This window comes from Pseudonaja textilis, chromosome 1, assembly GCF_049901715.1.
Source record: "Pseudonaja textilis isolate UNSWEBS1 chromosome 1, rPseTex1.2, whole genome shotgun sequence".
NCBI classification, from domain to species: domain Eukaryota; kingdom Metazoa; phylum Chordata; class Lepidosauria; order Squamata; family Elapidae; genus Pseudonaja; species Pseudonaja textilis.
Genome location: NC_141990.1, coordinates 4,100,519 through 4,117,444, shown reverse-complemented (window position 1 = coordinate 4,117,444; position 16,926 = coordinate 4,100,519). Strand labels below are relative to the sequence as shown.

The 16,926-nt window shown below is 46.3% G+C and overlaps 1 protein-coding gene across 1 annotated transcript in view; it reads right to left on the bottom strand.

The window, feature by feature from the left end:
• Nucleotides 1-15,491, bottom strand: part of ULK2 (unc-51 like autophagy activating kinase 2) — a 143,708-nt gene extending 128,217 nt beyond the window's left edge. The window contains exons 1-3 of the mRNA XM_087924738.1: nt 14,161-15,491; nt 12,110-12,202; nt 3,642-3,683 (exon numbers count right to left, since the gene is read on the bottom strand). Of these exons, the coding sequence (XP_087780864.1) occupies nt 3,642-3,683; nt 12,110-12,202; nt 14,161-14,250 (225 nt within the window). The 5' untranslated portion in view covers nt 14,251-15,491. The remainder of the gene's footprint in view (nt 1-3,641; nt 3,684-12,109; nt 12,203-14,160) is intronic.
• Between the last annotated feature and the right edge of the window lie 1,435 nt (nt 15,492-16,926).

Genomic DNA, 16,926 nt, shown 5'->3' with positions numbered 1-16,926 from the left:
AAGAACTTATTTCCAGGTTGAATCTCTCCTGGATCAGTTTCCATCCATTATTCCTTGTCTGGCCTTCGGGTACCTTGGAAAATAGCTTGACCCCCAGAGAAAGGAGGGGCTCAAACTATTTTCCAAAGCCCCCAAAGGCCAGGCAAGGAATAATAACAGATGGAAACTGAACCAGGAGAGATTCAACCTGGAAATAAGGAGGAATTTCCTGACAGGGAGAGCAATTAACCTGTGGAACAGAAGTGAAAGAAGTGGAAGCTTTCAGGGAAGAGATTGGACTGCCATTTGTCAGAAATGGTGTAGGTTTCCTGCTTGGGCAGGGGGTTGGACTAGATGACCTACAAGGTCCCTTCCAACTCTGTTAATCTGTTAGTCTGTTAAAAAAAAAAAAAACCCAGAATGAAAGGTGAGACACCAGAAAAACAGGGGAAGGCAATCTGCTCACCACAGGATAAACTTGTAATTTCATACATTACAGCGGCATAAATTCAACGGTATCCAAGCATCGCCAGGAGACGCCATTCGCTGCCTCGCAAGCAGCACATTATCTGGCCTCGAGCACATTATGCTAATAAACTTTCCAGCTTGAATGAAGGGAAGCAGAGGCGCCGAGGATACGAGGCAGAGAAAGGGAGGAGGAAAATCCACGAAGCAGAGCACGGCTTGAATGCTTAATTTTATTTTATTTTTTTCAATTTCCACGAGCCGTTTAAAGGGCCGTAAAGCCACACAGCTCAATTGGCCAATTTGCATGCAGCTGGAACTTCGGTCTGGTTAAGTTGACAGCTTAGGGTATATACAGGCAGTCCTTGACTTACAATCACAACGGAGCCCAATTTCTGTTGCTAAGTGAGACTTGCCCCCATTTTACGACCTTTCCTGGCACCATCGTTAAGTGACTCAGTGTAATTTTTAAGTTAGGAAGGCGTTTGTGAAGTAAATCTGGCTTCCCCGCTGATTCTGCTTGGCAAGAAGGTTACGAAAGGGGATCACACGACCCTCAGGACACTGCGACCGTCACAAATGAGTCGGTTGCCCGGCGTCTGAATTTGGATCATGTGACTGGGCATGTTGCAAAGGTTGTGTGAAAAAGGGCTGTAAGTCCCTTTTCCAGTCATGGAACTTTTTTTTCCCCCAGTGATGATGTAACTTTGACTGGTCGCTAAATGAACTGTTGTAAGTCGAGGACTACAAAAATAAAGATTGCACTGTAATCTTTTTACAGAGGCACAATGGAGATCGTTTTAATAAACCGCATCCCTGTTTGGTTTGAGGGCAGCAGTGCCTCAGATAGAAAGTCCCTACAGAGAGTGGTGAGGACAGCGGAGATTATAGGAAGTTCGCTTCCGTTATTCAGGAAGCTACTTACAAGCGCTACGTGCTTTGAGCTCAAAGCATTGTTAGAGACCCCACACGCCCACTTCACGGTCTCAGTTTCTGTTGCTCCCTTGTCAGGAACCGTATTTACCAACCGCATCAACTTCCCTTTAGCGGGCCGTCACGCTGCCCCGGCACAACGGCCCCGCCGCCCCATTTCAGGGGGAGGAGATTTCAAAGTATTTCTAGCAGGACTACCAGAATCTAACAGTTTTGTTCCCTATGCCATCCATCTGGTAAACTCGCAAGATTCGTTTTACTCACCATCAACATGTATACATCCGAATTAGACTGTGTTGTTTCTCTCTTGTCACATAGTATATGTGGGCAAATACATAATTTTATATTTATCTATTTATCTTGTCATATTTAGGTAGTGTAAAATTGGAGGTGCTGACCCTTTAAGAGCTATATGCAATGAAATTTCATTTTTAATGTACGCCAATTAGAGTACATTTAAAATCACAATACAGTTATTCTATTCTATTCTATTCTATTCTATTCTATTCTATTCTATTCTATTCTATTCTATTCTATTCTACTCTACTCTACTCTACTCTACTCTATTCTCTATTCTATTCCTTTAAAAAAACAGCAATTTTGCCACTAAGCCAATTACAATCATTTCACCAATGACAATTTGCATAGGTCTATTTACCATTGATCCTGGGTAAAATGTGTGTGACTGGGAAGAATCAATACCAACTTATTAAAATAAAAAAATTAATAAACTCAATGGCACAAAATTGACTAAACATAACTGAAGAACACCAAGAATACTGCAGGCACCTGCCAAGTCAATCCCCAACTTGAGACCTCTCCAACAGAAACAGCCAGGCTTTATTTTTAAAGCAACCAAAGTTATACAGGTAGTCCTCAACTTATGACCACAATGGAGCCCCAAATTTGTGTTACTATGTGAGACATTTGTTAAGTGAAGTTTGCCCAATTCTATGGCCTTTTAGTGCCACAGTTGTTAAGTGAATCCCTGTGGTTGCTAAACTAGTAACATGGTTGTTAAGTGAATCTGGCTTTACCGTTGACTTGCAAAAGGCAATCCCAGGAGCCTGGGACACTGCAACGGTCATAAATATGAGTCAGTTCGCAAGCCTTTGAATTTTGTGACCACGGGGATGCTGCGACGACTGTGAAGTGTGAACAATGGTGATAAGTTATTTTTTTCTCAGTGCTGTTTGAGCGGTCACTAAATGCACTGCTCTAAGTCAAGGATTACCTGTACGTTCTTTTAGTCAAGATTCAAAACAATGGCTCTCCCACAACTCTTGTGTGTTTGTCAACCAAAAAGGCACTTTTCCCACCCTACACAATAAAAAAACATTGTGTGCTTTGGTGGACTGCACATATTCACAGGTGCAACGCCGATACAAAAACACCACGGTTAAAAAAGGGGACGTTTGGTGCAAGAAATAAAACAGGTGAGAGGCAAGGAGACATTGTATAGAGCAGGGGTTGCTCTGACCAAGGCTTCCCGAGACCGTAATTAAGCACACTCTTAGTCCAAACAGTCTTGTTTTATTTCAACGCTGGGAATTATGTTCATTCCCAGTCTGTAATGAGTCCCACACAGTTCCTCGAGATAAGCACCCACCTTTCTCTCCTTTGAATTGCTGCCAACAACTAAAGTGCCAAATTAACTGGGAAAAAAAACCAACCGAAGTACAAAATCCACACAGAGCTTCAATGTTTAATCCGAATAGAACAAACGACTTTGCTTCCTGCAAAGGTTTTCCTACCTTTGCACTTCCTTTATACCTTAGGGGAGGGGCAATCACCTCCAAGCCTTATTCCAGAGTTGCCCTTTTGTCTGCTCTTGTCTTCTAGCAGCTCTGCGTGCACGCATACTGGGAACAAGCTCCCCTTCTTCCTCTGCTTCGCTGCTGTCCGATTCTGGAGGCTCTGGGGTCAGCACATAATTCCCAGGTGGCCCCGGCCCCATCTCTGTATCGAATGCAGGACCGATCTTTCGAGTCCTCCCCAAACTCCTGGACTGGTCCCTGTTCTTCCCCACTGTCTGATTCTGTTGCCATCTCCGCAGGCTGCCGGCAAACCACAACAGGGGTCTTCAAACTAGACAGCTTGAAGACTTGTGGATTTCAACTCCCAGAATTCCTCCTCCAGTTAGGTTAGCTCAGGAATTCTGGGAGTTGCAGTCCACAAGTCTTACACTTGCCAAGTTTGAAGACCCATTGGTATAAGGACACAGGTTCATTTTTTTAAAAAAGTGCAATGGACAACAAACTCACCTGGACATCATACAGGGCCACAATGTTTTCATGTTGCAGTTCCTGGAAAATAAAAGACAAATAGTTCAGAGGAAGAATGTGACCAAAGCCAGTCCTGTACAGGCAGTCCTCAACTAACGACCCCAATGGAGCCCAACACTTCTGTGGTTAAGCGATACATTTAACGGAGTTTTGCCCCATTTTACAACCTTTCTTGCCACGGTTAAGTGAATCCCTGTGGTTGATAAGTCAGTTAACACGGTTGTTAAGTGAATCTGGCTTCCCTGTTGACTCTGCTTGTCAGAAGTTCTCAAAAGAGGACCATCGCGTGACCCTGGGAGGACGGCCGTTGTAAGTATGAAATAGTTGCCAAGCGGCTCACGGGACTATGGGGATGCTACAAAGTCGTAAATGGTGAAAAACGGTCCCAAGTCACTTTTTTTCAGTGCCGTTGTGACTTCGAAGGGTCACTAAATGAACTGTTGTAAACTGTATATGCTGCCATCGAAATTATTTCCACAGTTTCTTCCCGAGAATCAAATAGGTGAGGGCCACCGAAGTCATAATCTCTAGGCTCAACTGCACCCAGTGGTGCCACTACTAAGAAAGTCCTGTTCTTAGTTTCCATCAGGGAAAAAAAACAATGAGCTCAGGTGACCCTAGAATGTGAGGAAATTCAGCTGGGACACCTTCCACCTTGGAACTAAGAGGTTCTCTCTCTCTCAATACGTGAATAGTTATAAAATAACAGAGTTGGAAGGGATTTGGGAGGTCTTCTAGTCCAACCCCCCTGCTAAGGCAGGATGTCAACTACAAAGATACTCCTTTGGTCTTTTTAGCTGCTAGCAAAAAAGGAGTGGGGAAAAAACAGTGCATTCCTCAAGTGCCTAGATCAGGGGTCTCCAACCTTGGCCACTTTAAGCCTGGAGGACTTCAACTCCCAGAATTCCTCAGCCAGCTTTGCTTCCTCCCACTCCTCCTCCTCTCCCCACCCCTTCTGACACAGATAATGTTCCCTAGTTGGGTCATGAAACGTCTGCAAGGAAATAACCAAGCTCAGAGAGCATCAAGGACCCCAACCCGTCTGGTGCCTCCTCCTCCTCCTCTTTCTTCTCCTCCTCCCCCCTCCTTCTAGCAAACCTCCCTCCCCTTCTAGCACTGATGATGTTGCCTAGTTGGGTCATGAAACGTCTGCAAGAAAACAACCAAGCTCAGAGAGCACCAAGGATGCCACAGTTCTCGTCCTCCTCCTCAAACCTCCCTCCATTCCAGCCCTGATGACATTACCCAGCTGGGTCACGAAACGTCTGCAAGAAAACCACCCAGCTCAGACAGCACCAAGGACCCCACAGTTCCAACCCTGAGCTACAAACATTCCCTTTTATTGGTATTGTTTCCTGTTTGCTCGGTGGCCTAGTCCAGGGGTCTCCAACCTTAGCTTTGCTGGCTGGGGAATTCTGGGAGTTGAAGTCCTCCAGGCTTAAAGTGGCCAAGGTTGGAGACCCCTGGCCTAGATAATCGCCATGGCAGCCCGAAGTTACTGGAGTGCAAGAATATTACTGGGGAGCATGATAGATGACTCTTGACTATGGATGTGTCCCATTGGAGAATATACATCCAGGAAGAGGGGGGAAGATTAGGGTCAAGGGGGAAATGGGTGATGTATTTTAGTATCGGCTGCATCCAGCTAATGCCAACATGGTCACTTCTAATCGATTTTCTCTGAGAGAAGCGGCTGGAGACATGATTTGAATGGGGGTGGATTTGTTGGAGTCCTGATTGATACAGGAGACCCTTTACCTGTGATGGTGAACCTATGGCACGCCTGCCAGAGGTGGCATGCAAAGCCCTTTCAGTGGGCACGTGCACCATCGCCAGCTCCTCTTTCTGGCGCACCAGCTAGCTGGTGTTCGCAGGCGGCAGAGTGCCGGAAAATGGCCCCCAAAAACGGCTGGAAAACAGGCTGTTTTGCAGGCCATTTCCAGGCTGTTTTTCCAGCCAAAAACTGCCTGAAAATGGGCAAAAAAACCCAGGCTGTTTTCTGGGGTGTTTTCGGTGCAAAAACTGGATTCAAACCAGCCAGAAAAATATGCAAAAAACAGGCAAACGTGAACCGGTCAGCTGGTTTTCGGCAAGCACGCATACATGCACGCTCAGGCATGCGCATTTCGGTTTGGGCACTGGGTACCTAAAAGATTCACCAACACTGCCCTACACCATTTCAGACCAAGGGTTATCCAATCTCTTCTTAAAAACACCTCCAGCGTTGAAGAACCCACAGCTTCTGGTGGCCAGTTGTTCCACTGGTTCTGACTGCCAGGAAATTTCTCCTTCCTTCCAGATTGCTTCTCTCCTTGATGAGTTTCCATCCGTTGCTTCTGGAATGAGCCAAGAAGGGACGGTGGCCAAGTTTTCAATCCACCCAGCCTTCGGATGTCTTTGAAACCAGTCCCGTGTTCACTAAACCAGGAATTCTGGCTTCCCAGAAACGGGTTTCTGGGAAAAGTTGACTCACCGAAGCCAAGGGCTCGAGGCTATGTCCAAGTAAGACACTTTTACAGATGTACAGTTAGTTTCCTTCCTTGGTTTTTGTAAACAGAGAGAGCAGAAATTTTAGGTCGCCGACGCCCTTTGTATCTGTTTGGAGAGGTGGTTATAGCTTCAGGTTTTATAATCCTGGCAAAGGCGGCTCTGAAATAAGGGACCTTTTTCTTACTTCAGGATGATTATTCAAAGTAACCGGAGGAGAGGGGAAAGAACTGAAGACTGATCAATGGAAGAATCCAAATTAAAGCCTCCATCCTTGGCTTGAAGTATAATTTGGATAATTTGCTATTTCTGACGCCTGCCTGAACACTAGGGACTAGAATCTCAGCCAACATGGCATCAAAATCCCAGCCAGGAAACCATTTGGGTCCAAAGTTTTGAATTTAGTGCAGAGGTCTGGTCCCTATCCACAAAACCTGTTTTCCCCAATCACCTCTAGAGCTAACAGATCTCAAGAATCTATTACAGATAGTCCTCGACTTACAACAGTTCATTTAGTGACTGTCGTTCAAAGTTACGTCACTGAAAGTAATTTTATGACTGTTTTTCACACGTACAACCGTTGCAGCCTCCCTGTGGTCGCATGAGCAAAATCCAGGCGCTGGATTGACTCATATTTATGGCAACTGACTCATATTTATGACTGTGATGTCTCAGGGCGTGGTACAAAAGCAACAAAGTCACAAAAGTAGGTAGAAGTCCCTTTAATTCCTCCAACTTGGCCCCCAATGTCGAGTTATCATCAGTTGGAGAAAAAAACTCTTCCCAAGAACAGTTTTTAAATGGAAGAAATTCCGTCCGAACCCAAAGTACATCTAAATTATAAATAAAAAGCAACACAAACCAGGCTGCAGAAATTAACGAGACAGGGCAGGATAAGGGATTGCAGACTTCAAAAGGTAACGAAACACACACAGCGGGGAGGACGCCAGAACCCAGATAGGACTTGACAAACAAAGATAATGCAGGCTTTGCTTCCGGCATGGTTTTGTGCGCAGACACCTTCTTTAAACTGTTTCCCCAGCTGCAGCTAATGAAGGGAATCAGGGCCTTTTTCTCCCCTGTAGCCCACGTTGCTCCCTTCTCCGTTCCTTCCTGTGTGCCCTAGGATGCGGAGGGGGTGGGCCTGGGTCTTCCTCTGAATGCCCAGCTGGACTGTGTCCTTCCCCAGTTTCTTCCACAGCCACCGGAGCCACATTCCCACTCCCTGTCAGCTGTTCCACTTCTCACTCGGAATCAAACTCCAACGGGGGCATGACAATGACAGTTGAAGTGTCCCAGGGTTGAGTGATGACTTTTTGTGACTTTCTCACAAGCAAATTCAACAGGGAAGCCAGATTCACTTAACAACCACGTGGTTAACTTAACAACTGCAGCGATTCACTTAACCACGGTGGCAAGAAAAGTTGGGGACAAAGCTCATAAATACCTCACTTAGCAACAGAAGGGCTCAATTGAGGTCATAAATTGAGGACTACTTGTATCTTAAGCAGTTGCTAGATACAACTGCTTTACTTTGCTCCTTCTCAAAAGATTTTCTCCAAATTTACTTATACTTTTATTTCATTGTTGTTAAAATTAATTTTAACGCTTTCAATGCTTTTACATCTACGCTTTTATGTTGTTGTGAGTTGTCCAGAGTCACTTAAAACAGTGAGACAGGCAACATATAATACAAACAAATGGTTGATTTCGCACAGCAGGCAGAAGGGCCACTGTCCCTGCCTGACAACACTTCCACATTTGACTGACAGTTGGGAATCAAGTGACTGATTGTGGCTTTCAATAAGCTTGACACTGCAAAAGATCTGAATGTCAAACAGGATGTCCACATGTTCGCTGTAGCATAAAATACTTATTTTTTAACAATTTTTCGCTTATGCTCAGACCACAACTTTCTACAAGAAAAGAAGAAGAAGAGAGAAGCGCTTGTTTGCAGAGCAAGCGTGGATGGAATTATCTATAGATATAAAAGCGAAATAACACTCAGGCATCATCACAAAATCTCCAGAACCGTAAAGCCTACAAACTTGAAATTGGGCACGTATGTTCCTCTTGGCTTCTAGGTGCTCACTAAGAAAGGATTTTTCGAAATGACCCTCAGAGCTATTATATTATTATTTTTAACACACTCTGATGCTAAGGAGTTCTACCTCCCCACTTGAAAACTCTTCCAAATGCAAAACACAAGCAGAGGAGTTTCAGTTTCACAGCACCAAGCAGCTTTAGTACAGAACAGTTGAGCTAAGCCACGCCCAGGCTCCTTGCTCACACAGCAAATACATCTTGTTTCAGTTTCCAAACAGCCCTCAACTCTGAATACCGATCGATGCTGGTAGGCAAGAGGCACAATTCTCCCCCCACCCTTATTTTCCGACGTTTAGAAAGGATTGCTTCTTTGCTGGGCCTCTGTAATTCACCCCAATGAGGCTCTTTGTACCGGAGAAGAGATATTATTTACTTGGCTGAAGTCTTACGCATCTCATGCATGGCCTCCTTCGGTACCTGGGAAGTGAAAAACTGGGGGGTGCTCAGTAGATGTGGGAGCTTGTAAGCTGAATAAAAAGTTCAGGCGGCCTGTATTCCCAGATCAGGGATGGGAAAACTGTGGCCCCTTTAAGACGTGTGGACTTCAACTCCCAGAGGGCCTGCATGGCTGGCTCAGGAATTCTGGGAGTTGAAGTCCACAAGTCTTAAAAAAGCCATGGTTCCCACCCCTATACAGAGAAGGAAATCAACTAATAATTAGCTAGCTCGGTCTTCCTCACGCTTGCCCTCCCCAGCTTGGGCTTCAATTCTCATGTTCTCCAGCCTGGGTGGGAGTCAAGGCCCCATCACACAGGGAGAAAATCACATTGGGCAAGTTTGAGGGACTTCAGCAAAGGTTCGGTGCAGCCCAAGAGGCACCTGACAGGTGCAGGCTTGAAGGAACAGCTCCTACATGCCAAGTTTGAAAAGGAAGAGTGTGAGTTCTAGTTCTGTCTTAGGTAAAGAAAGCTGGGTGGGCGACTTTGGGCCAATCACCAGGAGACGGTGAGTTCTAGTTCCGCCTTGGGCATGAAAGCCGGCTGGGTGACTTTGGGCCAATCACCAGGAGATGGTGAGTTCTAGTCCTGCCTTAGGCATGAAAGCCAGCTGGGTGACCATGTGCCAATCACCAGGAGACGGTGAGTTCTAGTCCTGCCTTAGGTATGAAACCCACCTGGGTGACTTTGGGCCAATCACCAGGAGACGGTGAGTTCTAGTCCTGCCTTAGGTATGAAACCCACCTGGGTGACCATGTGCCAATCACCAGGAGACGGTGAGTTCTAGTCCTGCCTTAGGTATGAAACCCACCTGGGTGACCATGTGCCAATCACCAGGAGACAGTGAGTTCTAGTCCTGCCTTAGGCATGAAACCCACCTGGGTGACCATGTGCCAATCACCAGGAGACGGTGAGTTCTAGTCCTGCCTTAGGCATGAAACTCAACTGGGTGACTCTGTGCCAATCCCCAGATTAACAACAATGGTAAGAAAGATTGTAAAATGGGGAAAAACTCACTCAACATCTGTTGTGTTTTTTTTGGTATCTGGTTTGGGTCACCCAATAAGGATGTTGAGATTTGCAGAGAAAAGCAGCGAAGATTATAAGGGGACAAAATGTGTGAAGGACAGTCGCAGGAATTGGGTAGGTCTAGTTTAGAGTAAAGAAGAACTGGGGGTGGGGGTTATGATAGCATCTTCCAATATCTGTGGGGCTGCCCCTAAGGAGGAGGAGTCAAGCTATTTTCCCAAAGCCCCTGAGCACAAGAAGGACAAGAAGCGACGGATGGAAACTGATCAAGGGGAGATCCAACCTAGAACTCAGGAAAAAAAATTCCTGACAGTGAGAACAATTAAACAGCGGAACCGCTTGCCGCCAGAAGTTGTGCGTGCTGCATCTCCGAAGGTTTTTAAGAACAGATTGGACAGTCACTTGTCAGAAATGGTCTAAGCTGGTCTCCTGCTTGGACAGAGGGTTGGACTAGAAGACCCCTTAAGGTCCCTTTCAACTCTTAAAATATCAACATCTTCTCTCTATCCTTGTGCTCAATGGACACTCGGAAAAACTGAAGGGATTCCTACCATCACAATCCTTATTCCAATCTAACTAGAAATGGGGTTTAGCGTCAATTGGTAGATCTCCGCCGAGAGTAGTTCCATTCTCCTGAACCCTGAATTATTATTTTTTTACGCCGCAGAGACAGGCGACTAAACCTGGAATTTCCCCTGTATACAAAGTGCATGTTTTACCACCTAACTGTACACGTTCCTATCTTGTCTGTGGCATTTGCAAGGATTCTGCCTCCTCCAGAATAAATTAAAAGCACTATGCGCAGGCCAGTGTGGTTTGCGCCGTCAGCCTCAACCCGGCTGCCAGATCGCCGCCTTCGGCTAAGCATTTCTAATTCAGAAATTTTTCAACTCATAACTCAGGTTGTTCCTTTGGCCTTGCTTAGCGTTTTGCTTGGAACGAAAAGAAAAAAGGCTGGGGCAACAGAATTATGGACGTTCCGCACCATTCCAGAAGTCCTCATCCATCTCTTCCAAACCAAACTGACAAGTTTTTTTAATTTTAGTTTACTTTGTCGTCACTGCTCCTCGTACAAAGAAATCGAACATCTTCAGCACACATCACGACCATGAAAATAAACACCAACACACATCCTTCACGTTCTATATAATTGAACGGAAAACCCCTGATACTGCATTCATATTGCACTAGACAGGAGAATCCAATGGGATTACTACCCTGGGATAGAAGCTGTTTTTCAGCCTATTTGTCCTTTTTTTTTTTATTGTCCTGTACCGGCTTCCAGATGGTAATAATTCAAATAAAAAGGGTGCCCAGGATGAGATGGATCTTTGAGAATGTTTTTGAACTTTCTTGAGGCAGCGGGAGCTATAAAGCTCTTCCAAAGAAGGGAGAGGGCAACCCAGGATCCTCTGGGCAAAGACGTTAACTCTCTGGAGCAGGGGTCTCCAACCATGGCAACTTTAAGCCTGGCAGACTTCAACTCCCAGAATTCCCTAGCCAGCTTGCTAGCTGGGAACTTCTGGGAATTGAAGTCCGCCAGGCTTAAAGTTGCCACGGTTGGAGACCCTCGCTCTGGAGTGCCGTCCTATCTGCCACTGTGCAACTGGCAAACCATACAGAGGTGCAATAAGTTAAGAATAAAGGAAAAGGAAAAATCAAAACAAAAGGCCCTCAAATGAAGGTTGTCTATGCATGCAGGCAGTCCTCAACTTACAACCACAACCGAGCTGAAAATGCGTCGCTAAGCAAAGTATTCGTTCAGGGAATTTCGCCCCATTTAACGAGCTTCCTTGGCATAGTTGTTAAGTGAATCACTGCAATGGTTAAGTTAGTGACACGGCTGTTAAGTGAATCCGGCTCCCCCTTGGACTTTGCTTGTCAGGAGGCCGCAAAAGGGGATCAAGTGACCCCCCTGGGACACTGCGACCGTCATAAATACGAGCCACTTGCCAAGCGTCTGAATTTTGATCGCAGGAATGTAAGTATGAGGACCGGTCAATAAGTCACTTTTTGCAAAGCTATTGTAACTTCAAACTGATCGCTAAATGAACTATTGTAAGTCGAGGACCACCTGCACATAGCCAATATAAATGTCACTATGCCTCCTGAAATCTAAAACTAGGAAAAAAAGACACTATACGAGGGGAGGCTCAGCCAACCTCATTGTACACATGTTGTACTCTGACAATAAAGGTAATAATAATAATAATAATAATAATAATAATAATAATAATAATTCCCCCACCCCACCCAGGCTAGGCAAGCTCTGCTAGGTATCCACACAATGCTAAGTTGCGGCGATTGTCGGAGCTCCCCATGTTGTGAGCTACACAACAGCGCAAGGAGGCTTTGGGGGTTTGGAAGAAAAGAGACAGCGTACAATACCTTCAAAATTTTTATCTCCTTCCCAAGGAGGAGCTGCGACTTCGACAAGTTCTTTTTGTTAATGCTCTTTATGGCCACTTCCCAGTCCGTTTTCTGAAAAGAGAAGGGAGAAAAGCGTTTTAAGTACAAGCGAGCTTTCTTTTTTTGTAAACAGTCACCAGAAGCGAGTCGATCTGGCCTTTTTTTCTTTTCCTTCTTCTTTCCTTTAAAAGCTTTACGATGATTTAAGATTCCTGGAAGACGTGCTGAGTCCTCTTTTCCTCCACCTGGTCTACAGCTTTCTCAACTCCTAATTACACTGCCAACACCCCCCCCTCAGGAGAGTTTAAAGTGGCCAGGGAATCCTGGGAGTTGAAGTCCACAGGTCTTCAAGATGCCAAGGTTGGACACCCCTCATCTAAAAGACTTAGAAGAATATGTCAAGTTGCAAACAGCTGACAGTTTACAATTAGGACCACAGGCCCAACCTTAAGTGCAACTTAAGTAGGAAGAATTGGCTACACGTCCCCAAGACAAGAATGGGTTCACAATAACAACTTCTTTGTAGGGACAAGAGGAAAACTTACAACTTTCTCCTTCTAGCTTTGTCCTTTTTACAGTCAAGGCGATCACCTTCAGCACACGCTAGGCTCAGGTTCAAATGCTTAACAGGCAAGACCACGGATCTCCTACTCTGTTCGGTCAGCCAAGCAATGGTACCTTTTAAGAGATCTGCAGACCATTCCCTTATCTTGAACAGAGGGACCAGAAGTTCCCTGTCTCAACAAGATTGCAGCTGCCCAAAAGGAATCACACACACACACACACAGAGACAAAAATCCCAAGTTGTTCAAAGTTACCCAACAACAACAAAAAAAAAAGACATTTGTGAAGATCCAAAAATATCTAAGTCAAGCCAGAAGCAAATTCTTGAGGAGTCGCTTGGCCCCTTCATATTATTATTATTGGTTATTACTAGTTAAATTTCTTTGCCAATCTTGCCGTGGGACTACTCGAGGCAGCTCACAAGAAGAAGGAAGGAATGTAAACAAGAAGCAAAACGCAACCATCAAAGGAATCATTGAAAAAGGGACACGCACAGAAGAGCACCTCCTCGATATGATAACCAAGAGGGGAGGTCAACCCTTAAAACAAAACACACCCAACCCCAAGAGAAGAAATGCTTCTGGCTCACTGGGATCCTGGCAGTAGAAGCAACTCAAGAAAGAGATTGTGGGTGGGTGGGAGTTGCTCCCCCCCCTCCAACCACAAATCAAACAGCTACCTACCCATCTATTTCCGTAAGCTAGGAACTTCATTCAAGCCTTTGGACAAGAGGTTGGCACCCCTCCGCTGGCAAAACCCCGGACTACAAAACCCATGATCCTGTAAACCCCAGCCTCCTCCTTTACAATTCAAAGAGCGTGCAGGTTTGCCCGCCGGTGTGCACGATAGAGAGATAGAGAGATAGAGATAGAGATAGAGATAGAGATAGAGATAGAGATAGAGATAGAGATAGAGAGAGAGAGAGAGAGAGAGAGAGAGAGGGGAGAAAGGTTGGGAGGAGTACAAGCCATTTGGAGGCTGACATCATCCCATCTTGGCTTTGGTGGGGAAGGAAAAACAAGGCAGGCAAGTCCACCAGCGGGCAGCAGAACTACACCCCAGCCCCCCCCACCGCCCCCCCAAAAATAGGGAGAGGGGAAGGAAAAAAAAACCGATTTTTTTTTGGTGACAAAGGCACCCAGCTTTTTAAAAATACACCGCTTTCTGGTCTACCCAACCTCAGCAACCTAGTTAAAAGAAGAGAAGCGGAGAGAAAAAAGGGCAGGTAAGGAGAAAGGCTCTCCAGGTAAAATTTGAGGATGGAGAAAGCCCAGGAGGCAACTTCAATCGAGACATCCTCGCTCCTTCGCAAATCTGGCAGTCCTGTAAGCGCCCCCCTCCCGCCACCCTCAACCCCAATCGACCTTCTCCATCCACCACCAAAGAAGTCGAGACCCCCATTCCCCTTTGCACCCCCACCCCCAATTCTCTCCCTTTGCACCCCACACACACCTCCACCCTCGTACCTTGCGGTGCCGACCCTTAAAGACCACGGCGAAAGCCCCATGCCCGATGAGGTCTTTCTTGCTGTATTCAAAATCTCCCACCACCTCCATGTTCTTCAGGGGGGCATGAAGCTTGAAAGGGGTGGGGGGGGGACACACACACCACGCAGGGAGGAAGAGGAGGACAAGGAGAAAGGGAAGGACAAGCCGGAGCTCACATCAGCAGGCTGGGGGAGGAGAGGCTAGGAGAGAGGGGGGGCTGGGCTGGCTCTGCCCGCGTCCTGGCCGCCCCCCCCAGAGAAAGGGGGCACCTGCTGGCATGACGCTGCTGCTGACCTCAGGCAGGTGGCTGGGGGGGGCATTGGCCAGCTTCCCATAGGCAATGGGTGTTTTCTGGCATTGAAAGTTGGGGGGGGGGAAGAGGAAGAAGAGGAAGAGGAAGAGGAGGAGGAGAAGCAGTAGGGTGGATGAAGCCTCTTTGGTAGAAAGGAAAGATGCCCAAAGCCCCAGAGAGGTTTAAAGAAAGGAGCCGTTCCTAATTCCAAGCGAAGATGGTAAAAATCCTAAATTCCTAGCATTGGGAGAGGGGATTAAACCCCTTTAGAAAAGCCACCCCCCCACACAAAAAAGTGGGTTTTACAGGTGAGGAACATAAAAAGCCAATAAAGGAGCCAAGCAGGTGTCTGTCATCCAAAGACCCCTTTAAAAACAAGGGTTGCTTTTTTTTTAAGGGGTCGTCCCAGGCAGTTGTGATGATGCCTGGAAGGAGTTGGGGGGAGATCAAGGAATTAAAAAGGGAGGGCAATGACAGCTGCCCTGAGGACGGAGAAGAGGAAAAACCCGTTAATAACAGGAAAGATTAGGAGGGGAGGAAGGATTGTTATTATTTTTCCCCCCTTGGCTTTTGCGAAGGGAGATTGCAAGGGAGCCCCAGAGAAGAGAATCGGGATCGCTTTTAAGGGGTGGAGGGGGGGGAGGAAGGAAATTAAAACCTTCCCACCCCCCAAAAAAGAGGATGAAAAGGGGGAACCGGGTAAAGGAGTTCAACCCTCGCCCATCGCTCTTTTTACATCCTGCCTCTTCCACCCCACCTCTGCCCCGGCTTTAAAGGCAGGGGGGTGGGGGGGCAAGGGCGGCCCTTCCTGGAAGAAGCCGCCGGAGATTAAACGAGGAGGAGGGGAGGGGGGAAAGGGGGTTGGCAGGTCTTTGCAAAAGGGAGGGAGGAAAAAAAAAAGGAGCGTCAGGGAGGAGTCCTTCGCCTTAGGCCGCCACTGCCGCCCCTCGCGTTCTCCAAGCGCCGCGGACTCAAAGCCTCTTGCCTCCACCGGCGTCCGGCCGCGACTGGCGAAGCTTCCGCGCGGCGCCAGCTATTTATATAGGACGTCTCGCGCAGGCGCTTTCTTCGGTCTCCCTCCGCCGGAAAAAATACATTTAAAAAAAAAAAAAAAGAATGGGCGGGGCGAAGCGGGAGAGAGGAGGGGAAAAAAAGAAGAAGAAAAAAAAAAAGAGTCCGCGCGCGGGAAAATTTGAGGGAGAAAACTTGCCCCCAACGGGTGGGGGGGAGGGGAGAGGAACGGCTGTTATTCTTGATATTGAAAAAAAAATATTTTTAAAAAAATAAAGAATAAGCGGTTAGAAGCCAGACATAAGACACACACCCCCTCGCACCTAAATCAAAAAGATTTTAACTTAGGAACTCCGCAAACCAAAGTGTTGTTCTGAGACAGAGGTTGGCAGCATTTGGACTTCTCAAGGAGGAAGACCTCAATGAGGAGAGGTGGCCAACTTTTTCCTCCGACTCTGCTCCTTCATCTTTTAGGATGTAGGTCACTTGCTGCTTTTTAGAAATGGAGCTGTCCTTTCTGAAATTTTACAGTGCTGAAATAACATAATCTGTCTAGCTTCTTTTAAAATTAAACACACAGGCCCAGCCTATCCGCATCTCATGGCTTTTCTAAGGTTCAAAGGCGCAGGGAATTAGAAACTGGATACAAAATTATTTTTATCCATACATTATTTCATTTATGTAGCCCCAGTAGCCTACTCTGCAGGGGCGTTGTGTGTAAGTACAAGTATAGGTCGTTCTCGATTTACGACTGCAATTGAGCTCGGCATTTCTGTTGCTAAGCGAGGCAGTCATTAAGTAAATTTTGTCCTATTTTACAACTTTCCTTGCCACTGTTAAGTCAATCAATACAGTTTATAGGAAGTCCTCAAGTTACGACCACAACTGAGCCCAACATTTCTGTTAAGCGAAATGATTGTTTAAGTGAGTTTTGCCCCTTTACGATCTTTCCTGCCACAGTCGTTAAGTGAATCGCTGCAGTTGTTAAGTTAGACACACGGTTGTTCACTTAATCTGGTTTCCCTGTTGACTTTGTCAGGAGGTCGCAAAAGGGGATCAAGTGACCCCAGGACACTGTGACTGTCGTAAATATGAAGCAGTCGACAAGCATCTGAATTTTGATCATGAGACCATGAGGCGGCAATGGTCGTAAGTGTGAAAAACAGTTGTAAGTCATTTTTTTCGGTGCCGTTCTAACTTTGAACGGTCACTAAATGAACTATTGTAAGTCGAGGACTACCTGTATTGTGTTAGTAACACGGTTGTTAAGAAAATCAGGCTTCCCCATTGACTTTGCCTTACAAGGTCACAAAAAGGGATCACCTGACCCAAGGACACTTCAGCCATAAATATGAATCGTCCCACGGTCGTGATCCCCTTTTGCGACCTTCTGACAAGCAGTCAATGGGGAAGCCAGATTCACTTAACAACCGTGTGACTAG